At 42.3% G+C, this 14679-nt stretch overlaps 1 protein-coding gene across 9 annotated transcripts in view; it reads left to right on the forward strand.

The window, feature by feature from the left end:
* Positions 1-14679, forward strand: part of Actr3b (actin related protein 3B) — a 59448-nt gene that overhangs the window by 18724 nt on the left and 26045 nt on the right. For 5 of the 9 annotated variants that reach the window (XM_063250808.1, XM_063250816.1, XM_063250811.1 and 2 more), the window contains 2 exons: positions 7238-7362; positions 8151-8261. In XM_063250808.1, the coding sequence (XP_063106878.1) occupies positions 7238-7362; positions 8151-8261 (236 nt within the window). Of the gene's footprint in view, positions 1-7237; positions 7363-7417; positions 7922-8150; positions 8262-11642; positions 11749-14679 lie in introns of those variants that run through there. The other 4 variants (XM_063250817.1, XM_063250814.1, XM_063250813.1 and 1 more) reach the window with 3 other exon arrangements.

The raw sequence follows: 14679 nt of genomic DNA on the forward strand, positions 1-14679 counted from the left end.
GTGTGTGTGTGTGATTCTCTGCAAGCATCTGATCCTGGGTTATCGTTTGGGAATACTTTGCCTGAAAGTAAGTAGGATATCTCCATTGACAGTAGAGCTGAGAGCTGGGGATACTGCTCAATGGTACAGTGCCTGCCTGGCAAGCACAAGGCCCTCAGTTTGATTCCTGGTACCAAAAAACAGAGTAAAGCTGGCAGTGGCTAGAACAGCAAGTGGTGCTGTGACACAGGCTCTGTGACCACGACAGAAGTGGTGTGGTTAGCTCCTGCTCACGAGAATGTGAGTGTTGCAGTCATGGTGAGGGGATCCAGGTTCCTGGGGGAACGCTTGCATTGCCTTGTTCCAGTTCCTTGCTTGCTGGATAACTGACTGATTTTAATTTTTCTGTCAAATACTTGAATGCCACTGAGGGGTTATTCTGGATGATAGGCTTTGATAGTCTGTTTGTCCTCGTTTTAAATTTATACATTGGAGTGTTTGTCTGCTTGTGCTGCCATAACAAAACAGCACAGGGTGAGTGACTTAAACATCATAATTTGTTGTATCCAGAACTGTTTGTGGAGATCAGGAGTTCCAGCCCAGGGGCTGTCCTGATTGGTTTCTAGGCTTGCTCGGAGGATCTCCTTTGGTCTTCTCCTTGTGTGAGAATGTAGCAGGGAGAGGTGCTCTGTAGCACATCTTCTAAGGCCACCACGTCTAGGGTTAGGGCCCCGTACCCTTATGACCGCATTTCACCTTGGTCACCTGTCTGAAAGTCCTGTCTCCAGATAGTCATGCTGGGACTTTGGGTGTCAGCAGGTGAGCCTTCCAGGGAATATGGTTCTGTCCACAATTGAGGTTTTGTAGGATGAATTGGTCTTTTGTGAATTTATTAACGTGAATGTTCAGAACTTGATCATTCCATGCTGAGTTGACAAATTGGACTTTCTAACTTTTCAGAGCAGAAAAAGAGATTTTAACCTTGTTAAGTGCATCAGCTGAGAAAGACTGACCTTATGCCTTTTTCTTTAATGTGCTGCCATTTAAACTGTCAGTAGCATTCAGTCGGCTGCACCGTTTAACCTGTCATCATATAACAGGAAAATTGAAGACAGTTAGTAGCAGGGTTTCATTCACTGTCAGAAGACAGGTAAGCTCATAGACAGGGCTGTCAGAACCTTAGTGGCAGAAGCTGGAAGACAATAAAAATGTCAGAGGTGGGAGTAAGAGAATAGTCACAGTTGCTGCAGTGCTTAAAAGACATAGAGGGATTCCAGGAGTGCAAGGTTAGAAGCTATTTTGGTAGAAGTGAGGGCTTTGATTACCTTGGATGATTGACTTGCTGCTGCTCTTGGTTCCGGGGAGTGGAACCATTTTTCTCTTTGCAGAGGTGTTACAAGATGAATTCCGGAACTTAGAACTAATGTGGTATCAAAAAAGAAAAGCTGGACTGGGGGTGTAACTCAGGGGTAGAGCATTTGTCTGGAGCATTTGTTCAGTCCCAGCAGGGACGTGGCAGGTGGAAGTGGAGGAAAAAGCCTTTGTGCATGAGTGTGGGTTGTGCTGGGCCTGACTGTGACAGGGGTGGGACAGTAGAAAGTACAGCAGGAGCCTGGTGGTAGATGTTGGAGGTCACAGCTGCCCGTGGACGGGCAGCATGGTTGGCGGGGTGGAGAAAGGCTGTGTGATGGACTTGGGGTATTTTTCCTAAAGAGTTGTGCTTTTGGTTTTCACAGTAGGATTTCAGGCTGTTTTTGAGGGCCTCCCTCTGGGGCCTGAGCCCTAGACCTGGACTGCTCCTGACCCTAGTGTGTCTAATTGGTTTGAGCAGTGTGGCATTTGCTAGTTGTTTGAAGAAGAAGGCTTTTCCTATTTTGTTTTTTTTTCTTTTTAAGTTGTTGGAGACCATTAGAAATCATTGACTGTCTGAAGGCAGAGGAGGAAGAGGATGGAGGAGTAACAGGAAGGGGCCAGGAGAGAAAGCACTGTAGACAGTGGGTACTGTAGAGTGTAGGTTTTGAAGGCCCAGTGGGCAGTGGAGTGGATGGCCTGATGCCCAGGGCAGAGGGCTAGGCTGTAGAGAAAGCATCAACCCTGATGTGTACTTGATTTTTATTAAACAGACCCTTAAAATTTCAGTGTTGGCCAAAAAAAAAAAAGCAAAGACTACAAGGTTCTGTGGCCCCACTCCTGGGATGAAATGTTGGTAGTGTGTTATCTTCAGATGAGAGTCTGTAAACACGGTTGTGTGCTGTGTGGACTGTTTGTGTCAGCAGCCCTGTGTGGTCATGTCACCTGAGGCTGGCGCAGCTGCTTTAGTCTCTGTGAGCCCCTTAGTGTTCATGCTACTGTGACATGTAGTGGTGCGTTTCCTCAGAACCGTCCTTGTCACTAGGTGACCCAACTATGCGTTGTGCCCTACAGGTGGAGCCCCAGCACTCCCTTCCTTATCCCCTCCCCCAGCTCACTTCTCCGAAGGATACTTTGTAGTAGGTTTTTGGTCCATTTTTAATCTTTAAATTATATGTACAAAGGTACAGTACAGTGTTTCATGGGCTTAAGCATTTCTCAAATGACTGTGTACTAACTTCTGCCTTAAGATTTATCAGTGCGGGAGCTGGGGATTTAGCTCAGCAGCATAAGCACCTGCCTTACAAGTGCGAAGTCGAGAGTTTGATCCCCGGTACTGATAAAAGTTAAAAAAAAAAGGGGGGGGGAAAGATTTATCAGTGTGGATATATGCAGCTCTAGGGGAAAATTCTAGGATGAATGTAAAGGGCATTTTCTAGTTTTTCTGTTGTACAAAATGTTGGTGATGAATTTCTTTTTGTGTGCATGTGCCATTTCTCTTTAACAGGGAATCATCAAGTATGAAATTGATCCATCAGAGGATATGTACCCCTCTTTCATCCTTAGGTATTGTCAGGTTGTTCTTAAATGCTTGTTCTTATCTACACTCATCAGCTGCATGTGAGAGTCCTGCTTCTACCTCCCCCTTGAAAGCAGCTGATATTGTTGCACTTCATCTTTTTTTTTGTTTGGTCTTTTTCGTTTTTATCGGTACCAGGGATCGAACTCACGACTGCCTGCTTGCAAGGCAGGCGCTTATGCCGCTGAGCTAAATCCCCAGCCCCTGAAAGATGATTTTTAGTATTTTTATTTGTCTGATTAGTGGTAAGGTTGAGTACCCTTCTTGGCCTGTTCATATCTTTGCTCATTTTTCTGTTACATTTTTATATCTTTTTGTGGTGCTTTATGAACTCTCTTTTTTTTTTTTCTTTCTATTTTTTTTCCCCTTGGCACCAGGAATCAAACCCAGGACCTTGCTTTCACCAGGCAGGTGCTGTATCTCAGAGCTGTATCCCTGATACCCTCCTCGTTTTCATAACTGCCAGTGCAGGTCTTTCCCTTGGCATTTGGGGATGTGGAGCTGAGACAGACAGACTGGTGTTAATATGGGGTGTGGTGGGAGTCAGCGTTCTGTGGCCTGCTAGCAGTAGAGTGACATAGGTCCTTCTCTGAGAGATACTGATATGTTTCCTGGACACGGTTTCCATTGTGTTCCTAAGGACCGTGTGGGCCTCATCCTGGTTTCTGTAGCCTTACACTTTGAGTGCTTTGAGTACGTCTTATCTTTTTTTTTCCGCCTCCCATGACTGAGGATGAAAACTCAGAGCCTTGCGGCTGGGGATTTAGCTCAGCGGCATAAGCGCCTGCCTTGCAAGTAGGCAGTCGTGAGTTGGTTCGATCACTGGTACCGATAAAAAGGAAAAAGACAAAACAAACAAACAAACAAACAAAAAAAAACCAACCTCAAAGTCTTCTGCAGATTCTTAACCACTGAATTCCCTCCCCAGACCAAGCTATATATCTTTACTGTCTTGCTTGGAATATATATGTATCTATGTGTATATATATATATATATATATATATATATATATATGTGTGTGTGTGTGTGTATTTTTTTGTATTTCTATATACTAATTAAAAGAAGTATCTTTTTTTAATTGTTGAGGGCTATTTAAACAGATATTAAAATTTAAGGTCATGGTAGTTCGATTAGCTTTTTGTGCAGAGAGGTAGATTTATTTTAGTATTTAAATTTTTAGTGGCGTAGTTTTCTTGCTGAGTTTATTATTTTTTTAAGGTAGTGATTTTATTTTGACTAAGTACATTACCCTCAAGTTCGTAGCATACTTGAACATTGTCATACTGTAGAATCTTTTTTTCTTTTGTCCCTTGGAAATGGTTTTGTTTTGTTTTGGAGCCAGGCTCTCACGGTCACTGTATAGTGCAGGCTGGCCTTGAACTTGCTTATGTAGCCCAGGCTGGCCTCGGCTGATGGTGATCTTCCTTACTGCCTCAGCCTCTCTGGTGCTAGGATTACAGCACCATGTGTCACCATGCCTGGCTGCTGGTAGTCTTTTCTGAGTTGTCAGTTTAACTCTAAACTTACATATAATTAAATCTGGTTTGCCCAGAGGATGAAATCTGTCCCTCACACCGGCATGTTGTATTTGAGGTCTACTGTAGGTGATCTTGTTCAGTGGTCCTTTGGGACACTTAACTCATGCATCAGATGTCTCTGTGCTAGACAGGATCCCAGGAGTTTCCAGAATGGAAACAAGGTATCTAAAGCCACTCCCCCTACAGAATAAGTTGCAAGTTGTCTAAGTCCCATCACCATGAAAAAAGGATTTCCAGACACTTCTCAGTAAAGGGCATGAAATGTGGGGCAGGTGGGATATGGGGAAGAGAAAGAGAAGAAAAGAGAGAGAGATTGATTGGCTTTGACTGAGAGAGACCCAGACCTATGGAAAAGGTGACCCCACTCCCCAGAAGGGTACCGGACCATTTTACAGTTATGAGCCCTGTCCGTCTCTCTCCTTTCTTTCTAAGAGGAATAATTTAAACATTCCTTACATTCTCTCAGGCTGTTCCTTTACCTTAAGATTAGGTCCCTGTTCTTTACTTTCTAAGCTAAGCCCCTTTCTGGACCTCGAATATCCCGAGGAAGTTTGGGTGTGATGGATCTGGAAGGAAGGAGCCTGAGTTAATCAGGGGAATACAGAATCACCTCACGTGACTTGATTGGTTGCAGAAGTTGCAGTCTATTTTTTCCTGTGGTTTTTTTCCCCCCTGAGTTTGTTTATTTATTTATTATTATTATTCTTTTGTTTCAATTTTTGAGGCAGGATCTACAGTAGACCTCAATACAGTTCTCATGTAGCTCAGGCTGGCCTTGAACGTACACTGACCTTCTGAAAGTACAGTTTTTTAGTCATGATTTTCTTGTCTCCTCTTTCTTGTGAGCCCTTTGTGGTGTCTGTGTGTCCTTAGAATTGCAGGGCCAGTTTCCTGAGTTGGGTATTGTTTCTCCAGAGTGCCCTACGTGGGCGCACCGGACTTGCCGCCACGCACCCTCATACTCCTGCCTTTAGACTCTGGGCTCCCACTTCCCCCATTCGGTAAGCTTTCTGCACCTCTGGTAACTGAAGGGCTTCAGGACTTGAATGGCAGTGTGTGAGAGAGGAAGGAGCTCACAGAGCCATTTCCACCCTAGAGCCTTTTCTTTTCATCTTGTTGCTTCCACCTGCCTTTCTGAGGAGAAGACAGTCAGTGCCAGCTTCATTGTTCGTTTGTAAAATTGGAGATTTGAGATAATTTAGTTTTAGAAATATTTGTTTGTGTTTACTTACGTTGGAGTAAACCAACAGTGGGATCAGTTGTTGGCTTTGAGAGGATTCTATAGCTGATGCACTTGGAGAGCATTTCTTTTGGAGGGGATGCTCCTGGAGGGCAGGTGATTGGAGTGGTGTAAGGTGGATTTCTTTTCCGTAGTTGACTCAAGGGTGCTGGGATTGCAGAGTGTGCTGCCACACCCAGCTGCAGCTGATTGATTACTCGAGTTTTCTTCTTGTAGCAGGTTATTAGTTAACAGTTTTAGGTTTTCCTTTCAGTGGAGAGTCACAGCTGTTTGGTATTTTCTCCTTGTAACAGAGTTATGTGTTTTGAAGTTACCTGGTACAGAATTTTATTAAAATGACTTAAGAATGTACATGCACTTTTCAGTTTCTGACCTCTTTTGTATTGTACAGAATTTTGACCCCACCTGCATTCTCTTGAAAAAATTTTGAACTAGTGTATAATCCAGAGGTGTTTCACTTACTGTCTTGAGACTTTTTTTTGAGACTTTTTTTTTTTGGTCTTCTTCCTTTTTATCGGTACCGGGGATCGAACTCATGACTGCCTGCTTGCAAGGCAGGCGCTTATGCCGCTGAGCTAAATCTCCAGCTCTGAGACATTTTTCAGATGAAACAAATTTAGTAATATAGTTCTCTCAACATTAGTAACAGACTAGTTGCCAGATGTGGTGCGTGCCTGTAATCTCAAAACACTAAAAGGCTGACAAGAGGATTGCAAATTCAAACTTAACCTGGGCAATTTAGTGATTTAACAAGACATGGCCACAAAATAAAAAAAGGCCAGTTTGTGGCCCAGTGCAAAGGCTCTCAAACTGCAACAAACAAGAGAACCAAAAAAACTGGTTAGATCAGTTTTTTTTTTGTGTTCTTTGAAAATAATACTGGAAATAGTGTTGTGATTCATACATTGTGTTAACTTGAGAAGGAAGTTTAACTGAGAGACTCAGCAGGGAGCCAGGATCCTTACTTTGTAAACATCCTCAGCCTGTACAGGAGGAGGGCAGGGAGATTTTGGGAGTGTTTCACGGACCCTGGGGTGTGGGGGTGGCCAGTGTATATAAGGGACAAAAAGAGGCTTGTTTTCCCCCTTTGCTCTGACTGCTGCCCTGAAATGCTGCCGCAGTGCTATGTGACTCTGCTTTGGAGCCAGCTGATTATGGATTGAAATCTCCACAGAATGAGCAAACAAACCTTTCCTCTCATTTTTGGGTGTTGGGTGTTTTGTCCCAGCAACAAGAGTAAAGTAAAAGAACCAAGACAAGTAGTAACTAGTTTCTGAATTATTTGCTTTTTGATACCTGGGATGGAACTCACCACCTTGTGCTTTCTGGCAGGCACTTATGCCATTAAACTAAACCTTTGATGTTTCTGAATTATTTCATGTGTTTCTCAGCAGTGTCTTTTCTGTGAGAAGTTGGGATTCCAGATAAAATTCTTAACATTGGAAACTTCCTTGTGCATATGTGGTGATTATATGAACCCTTCTTGATGATTCAGATAGTGATAGAAATCTTTGTGCCTTTTAAAAATTGTTCGATGTTTTATTTTTAAGGTATTGCCATCAGAGAGTCAGCAAAGGTAGTTGACCAAGCCCAAAGGAGAGTGTTGAGGGGAGTTGATGATCTTGACTTTTTCATAGGAGATGAAGCCATCGACAAACCTACCTATGCTACAAAGGTAAATTCTTCCAGTGGCGTGCTTGTTTACATGTAGAGGCAAGGACAGAGCAGCAGGCTGGGCTTGGTGGCGCACACCTGTAATCGCAGTGCTTAGGAGGCTGAGGCCACAGGATTACTGTGAGTTTGAGGCCAGCCTGAACTACATACCGAGACTGTCTCAAAAAGACCAAAAAATAAAACAAAAACAAAAACAAAAAAACAAAAAAAAACCCCAAGTTGTCTAGAAATTTTGTCTAAATTATGAGCTGTGGAATGTGGTTTTACCTTCTTGGATGAACAGGGGTGGCTGAATGGGTGCATTTGTGAGTGGAGACCCAAGTGAATTAACAAAGCCCTGGATTGCAGAACTGAATCAGGGAATACTACTGTCACATGTGGATGCAAGATCTCCTCTGGAAATTGAAAGTTGACTCATGATCCTGTCAGAGCTGGAAAACTGCAGGTTGACTGAGAAGCAGCACCTTCACTGTTAATTGGGGAGTTCTTACACAGAAGAGACCAACGCCTGCACCAGATAACTGGAGTGGCAGATGAGCGGCCTCCGTGCCCCCCGACAGGTGGTTCCTGTCCAGTGTAGAGGGTGTAGAGGTTGCACAGTGGGCTGTGCTCTGGGGTGCAGCCTCACTGGCTAACGCACCTGCTGGCGCTTCTTGGCAGTCATGCACGTAACGTCTGATAGGGCGCCTGTATTCCTGAGGAGCATGGGTTCCTCTGCGTCTGTGCTGTTAAGCTGTTATTCTCGCTGTTGTAAACCAGAGCCGGACATGTTTGTGTTTTTTCCCTCAGTGGCCGATACGACATGGAATTATTGAAGACTGGGATCTTATGGAAAGGTTCATGGAACAAGTAGTTTTTAAATACCTTCGAGCTGAGCCTGAGGACCATTATTTTTTAATGGTGAGTGACTGGAACTAAGAATATAACTCTGTAAATTCCAAATTGCTTAGATTTTAAGCTTACAGTAAGTACTCTTTCCTGGGGAGTTTCTTAGTTTCTTCTAAAGGGGTTTGCATGAATCACCTGCTTTTTTTGCAAGCAACAGAAAGCTCAGTAAAAATGTACTGAACTAAAAGAACAGGGAGGCCAGGTTAGGCATTCTGGGGCTCCTGGTGTCAGCTCTGGAAGGTAGAACCCCTTTTAATTGACAGCTTGTCTAGGTTCCCTTTGGGCCCCAGGATAGTTGCCTGATTTTCTCTATCACTGTTTCTGCTCACATGTAGCAGAGGTTTCCCGTGTACACTGGCTTGTGAGAGGCTTGAAACCCTTTCCTAGCAGCTTTACCCCACCTGCTTAGCCCACCCTGGTCCCTTGAGGGAGGAATAGCTTGCTTGGCCTGGTGTGGGCTAAGCAGGATTTTTTCCCCTGGCCTGAGGAGAGAAGGGGGACATGGCTGATCCCTTGTACCTGTGAGGAGGGTGCGTCCCTAACCAGGCCTCCAGCTGCAAGTAGCATAGAAGGAGCTGTAGTTTGGGACAGGAAGCCGACTTTGTAGTTTAGTGTCCTTGAGAAATATGTGAATACTGTGATTGTTACCACCTTTCATAGCAGAAGAAACTGATTAAGGTGCCCTCCTTTTAATCTAGGGTTTGACATATTATTGAAAAATAAAACTCAGTTGAGTTATGGGTTCTACTTACTCTTAATTGGTCTTACTCATTATATAAAACATTACAGAGAATGAGCAGAAATATTGTTCTGAGATCTGTTCTAATTGTTTTACTCTGCATTGTGTGTTTCCTTCCATTGAAATGTTCTTCTTAAGTAAAAATTAATTGTATGTGTAAATGCTTCCTTTGTGAAGCAATTTCATGTGATACAAGCTGTATATTAACCTTTGTAATTTAATTTTGGATTTTTTTTTTATGCAAGTACATTGTTAAATGGTCCCACAGCCAATGATAGTTTTTTTTTCTTTTCTTTTTTTTTTTTTTGTCTTTTTCCTTTTTATCGGTACCGGGGATCGAACTCACGACTGCCTGCTTGCAAGGCAGGCGCTTATGCCGCTGAGCTAAATCTCCAGACCCTATAGTTTTTTTTTTTTCTAATATTAGAATATGTAGTGTTCTTTAGCATTACTAGGTTTAAACATATGTTCGCTGTAAGGCTAATTGTTAATGGAATCTGTATTTAACGTTATTAAGGTAAGTCTTGACAGTGCCCTGGTCTTTTCCCTCCTGGGTGCTAGTGAGTGAGTGCACAGCTCACGCATGGTTGAGGCCGTTCTGTCATCTAGCTGTGCGTCCACACCTGGGATTGTCATGCATGCTGCTGTGTTTCAGGGACTGCTGTGTATGTTTCCTCTCCTGTGTATGTGTAGGGGTGTAGATAAAATAAATCTAAGAGTCAGCAGTGTGGAGGTAGCCTTGTCAGTAGGACCAAATCAAATTGCAGACACCCACCTGTCAGATTTGGGGCCTGCCTTCTCTGGCACAGTCCTAGCTACCTGTTGGATAGAATGTTAGGTTCACCCGCTTCTTTTTAGCTGCTTCCAGCTCACTGTGTCACGAGTTCTTCCCCGTCTACTTATTCTCATTTTAGGCCTGTAGAGCAGATGCAGCCCATCAAGGACACAACCATAGGACATTGTTGCTAGAGAAAATGAAGAACATTTTCTCATTTAGTTGGTGAATATAAGCTGGTAAAATGTAGTCACTTGCCAGGCACGAGTTGGAGGTCTCTGGTGTGAACATAGAAAAGTCCATTTGCTAAAAATAGGTAGCTTCATTGAATGTTCGAGAACAACCAAATTTATTATTAAAGTATAAGAAAACGGTGTATCATGTATATTGTTGCTCTGAATTCTGTGGGTGATGCGGTTGAGGAAGTGATGTAGATGGCCGTTTCCCCAGGTTCTAGTTCTTGCTCCTCAGTTGTTGGAATCAGGGAAGGGGAGGAAACAAGAGGTGTGGAGGTTGTGGCCAAGCTCTAGAAGTAGACTGAAGATACTCATTGTTGGGGTCTTCGGTTGGGCAGTACGTGGGCCGCGGTGGGATGGAAAGCGTTAGGAGAAATACCCTTGAGGGAGGCTGTAGTTTCATGTCACTCAGGTGTGAGGGGAACTGCTACACGGGTAAATGCTCAGCTGCAGGTGTTGATGAGGAAGCCGGCAGCTTTTACATGTTGGTTATTGATTAGACGTTGTTGTCTCCTAGGGGTACTGTGCCTGTATTAGTTGTAGAAGAAAGAGAAAACCGAGGAAGAAATGGGTTTATAACTGTGACTCTCAGGCACGTGAAGATACGCTGAACTTGAGCCAGGGACCAGATTGTATGGTACTTCCCTTAAATAGAAGCACCTAGATTTTAATTTGTGGAAGATAGTGAATTGTGTTGGCAAAAAGTAAAAGAGGTGCTGTTAAATAGCTGGACTGTCAAGTTGGGCACACTTGTGCTATAATAAAGAAACTATTTATAAAAGGGGATTTTGTTACTTACATAATTTTATTTGTGGCCCAAGACAGTTCCTCATCTTCTGGGCCTGGTGGCACACACGAGTAATCCTGAGCACTTGGAAGGCTGAGGCAGAAAGATCACTGAATTTGTGGTCAGCGGGGGCTACGAAGTGAGTTCAAGGCCAGCCTGAACTACATAATGAGACTCCGTCTCAAAAAGACTGATAAATAAAACACGAAAAAACCTTAGGGAGAGGCCCCTGAGCTTTTGAAAATCCAGTATCACATTAATGTAGGTATTACTCACATTTCATTTCATCTCTTCATCTGTGACCTGTATGATTTCACTGAAATACTCTGTTTTCCTAGCTTTTGTAACCATCCTTTGAACAGCTTTATAATACTCTATCCAGAAGATACTTCCTCTCTGTATGGCAGTTCCTCTGTTTTTAGACATTGACTTCTGCTTCCCATTTTTTGGTCTTAAGAGTGTAACATAATCTCTGTGTATACAGTGTTTTTTGTATTTAAAACATTTTTTGTTTAAAAAGAGCTACCAGTGTTGAATTACTGGTTCAGATGCACTAATACTCATGTCAGTCTCTGTTCCAGGGAGCATTTCACTGCCACCAGTAATGTACAGTAAGCCCACTGTATTTGTGCTTTTGGTAGTATTGTCATTTTCAGTATTTGATGGATTGAAATTTCACCTTAAGTTTCTAATTTGATTTTTTTGACTATCAGCATTTTCATATTATTATGTTCATTATGCTTTTACCCTTTTGTGAGTTGCCTGTTCATGTTCTATGCTCTTTTAATTTATTAATGTTTTATTGTGTGTGTTTTACTATGATTTCTGTGAAATTTTTTTGTTTGTTTGTTTTTAGGGTCTCACTGTGTAGTTCAAGATGGCCTTGAACTCACTGTATAGCCTAGGCTGGCCTCGCTTGTAGCAATCGTCCTGCCTCAGCCTCCCAAGTGATGGGATTACAGGTGCGTGCCACCACACCCAGTGAACATTTGCTTTTGAGACAAGGTCTTGGAATGTAGCACAGATTGGCCATGTAGTCCAGGCTGGTGTTAAACTTGATTCTCCTGCTGCATCTTCCTGAGTACTCACATGTACCACATGTGAGTACTCGCATGTACCACAATACCAGTTCTCAATATTTTTTACTAAAAAGTTTTTAGGGGCTGGGGATGTAGCTTGGGGTAGAATACTTGCCTCGTATGCATGAAGCCCTGCATCTGATAGCTAGTACAGCACCAAGAACTGAAAAGGGTTATTGTAAAATACATACCGTAAGCTTTTACCCCTCTTGAATCTGTAGTGTGATGGCCTCCAGTGTCATCATCACCGTCGTAACTATGCCAGCACCAGGACCTTTATATTCCCCACATGGAAGCTCCTCGAGCAGCAGCCTCTTGTGCTCCCCTCCAGAGTTCTAGCAGCCACACCTACGTTTTCTGCCCAGAGAGTTTGAGAGCCTAGGACCTCCTGTGAGCATTTGTCCTTTGTGGCTGATTCTCCTTCACCGGATGTCCTCAAGGTTCTTCTGTGTTGTAGTATGTCAGTATGTTAGACTTCCCTTCCTTTTTTTTTTAATTGCTTTTTTCTGGTCTCACTGCCTTTATATGCATTTTATTTTATTTTTTTTGAGGCAGGGTTTTGCTGTGTAGTTCAGCAAGGTCTTGTCCTTGAACTGACTTGGTAGCCCAGGCTGGCCTTCAAGTCATGACAATCCTCCTGCTTAAGCCTCCCAAGTGCTAGGATAATGGGCCTGTGCCACCACGCTTGGCATACTTTTAATTTTTTACTTTTTTGCATTTAAAATTTTTGGTATACAAAATGCTAACATTCATCTTAGGGGAATTGTACCTGTAGATGGTATCTCTTGCTGCTACTTTTTCCCGTTCTTCTCCCTTTCTTTCAGCTCCTCTTCCCCTCTCGTGTGACAGCTTTGTTTCCATTATTTCCCTTCTGTTCTTTTTTATCTCGTGCCTTCTTGGCTTTCCCCCTACTACTTCCCTTGTTTCCTTTCTCATGTGAAAATTTTCTTCCCATTTCACAGTATCTATTACACATTTTGGTCCTTATTTATAGTTTACGTATTTCACACCAGAGAAACAGTGCTGTATCTGATTTATTTCACTTAAGAATATGGTCTCCAGGTGTATCGATTTAGCTAAAAATGTCTCAGGTGCTTCTCTTTATGGCAGAGTAGTGCTCCATTGTATAATAAAGCCACTTCTTCTTTATACATTCATCAGTAGGTGGGCATTTGGGCTGTTTCCAAGATTTAGCTGTTACAAATTTTGCTACTATCAACATGGGCACGTGTATAATGCTGTGGTATGAGGCTTTTAATTTTTTTGAAACGTTATCAGGAAGAGAAGTAATAGCTTGGTTGACTGGAACTGCTACTTGTAGTTTTTTGAGGACTCTCCACACTGGTTTCCACCGTGGTTGCAGTATCTATACTCCCACAAAGAGGGGGAGAAGGCTCCTCAGCTATCCCAGCATTTGTTACTCATTGATTTCTTGATAGTAGCCATGCTTTCTGGGGTGAGATGGAATCTCAGTGTTGTTTTAATGTGCACCTCTCAAATGACCAGTGATGTTGAACATTTTTTCACATATACATTTGCCATTTCTGCTTCTTCATCTGTGAGTGCTCATTTCGGATGCCCACTTTGGATTGAGTATTTAATTATGGGGAGAGGGAGAGCTGATTTTTTTCTTTTTTTGAGTTCTTTATATTGTCTAGGTAGTAGCCCTTTGTCTGAGAAACAGCTGACAAAATTTTTTCCCACTCTGGGTCATCATTTCATTTTATTGGTGGTTTCTTTTGTTGAACTAAAGCTTTTTAATAAAATGAGATCCTAGTTGTTGGCTCTTTGTGATAGTTTAAATGAGGTCCCAGATGATTCTTTGTGATGAGTCTTTTGTTCTTAAAGTCTTTGCATACCCTAATGTCTTCAAGAGTTCTACCTATTTTATCTGGCAACAGATTTAATGTTTTCTGTTTTTAATATTTAGAGCTTTGATCTATTTTTATTTTAGTTTGGTGCACTGTGAAAGGTACCGGTCTAATTTTAGTCTTCTGTATGTGGAGAGCCAGTTTTTCCAGTAAAGAGGCTATTTTAGCTGAGCATGGTGTTATCCCACTCCTGTTATCCCAGCACCAGGCAGGCTGAGGCAGGAGGATCATTGCAAGTTTGAGACCAGCCTGGACTATAGTGTGAGCCCAAGGCCAGCCTGAACCACACAGCAAGACCCTGTCTTTAAAAAAAAAAAAAAAAAAAAAAATCAAACAGGCTATTTCTCTTCCAGTGAAGTGTTTGGCTCCCTTGTCAAAGATCAAGTGGCTGGGGTTGTTTCTGCATCTTCTGATCTGTTCTATTAATACTTGGATATATATATATATATATATATATATATATATTGCTAGTACCATGCTGTTTTAATCACAGTAGCTTTGTAGTATAATTTCAAGTCAGGTATTGTGATGCCCTTGCCTTGCCTTTGTTATCTAGAATTGCCTTTGCTATTCTGGGTCTTTTCTGGTTCCAAGTGAATTTAAGGATTGTTTTCTAAAATGTTGTAAGATACACCATTGGGTTTTCTATCAGGATTGCATTAAATCTGTATATCAGTTACTTAAGTATGGTCCTTTTCACTGTATTGGTTCTTTCCATTTCCGGTATCTTCTTTGATCATCTTCAAAGTACTGTAGCTTTCAGTGTAAAAGTCTCTTTCTTCATTAGATTGATTCCTAGATATTCCTTTTTTTGGGATGCTGTTGTGAAAAGTATTGTTTCTCTCAGTGAATTTGCTATTTGTTGAACTAAAGGGAAGAGAAGGGAATTCTATTGAATGCTATTCCATTGTTGACTTTGTATCTAGCTATGCTATTGAGTTTG

This window comes from Cavia porcellus, unplaced genomic scaffold, assembly GCF_034190915.1.
Source record: "Cavia porcellus strain 051 isolate PalLab524CR breed Dunkin Hartley unplaced genomic scaffold, mCavPor4.1 scaffold_6, whole genome shotgun sequence".
In the NCBI taxonomy this organism is placed as follows: Eukaryota; Metazoa; Chordata; class Mammalia; order Rodentia; family Caviidae; genus Cavia; species Cavia porcellus.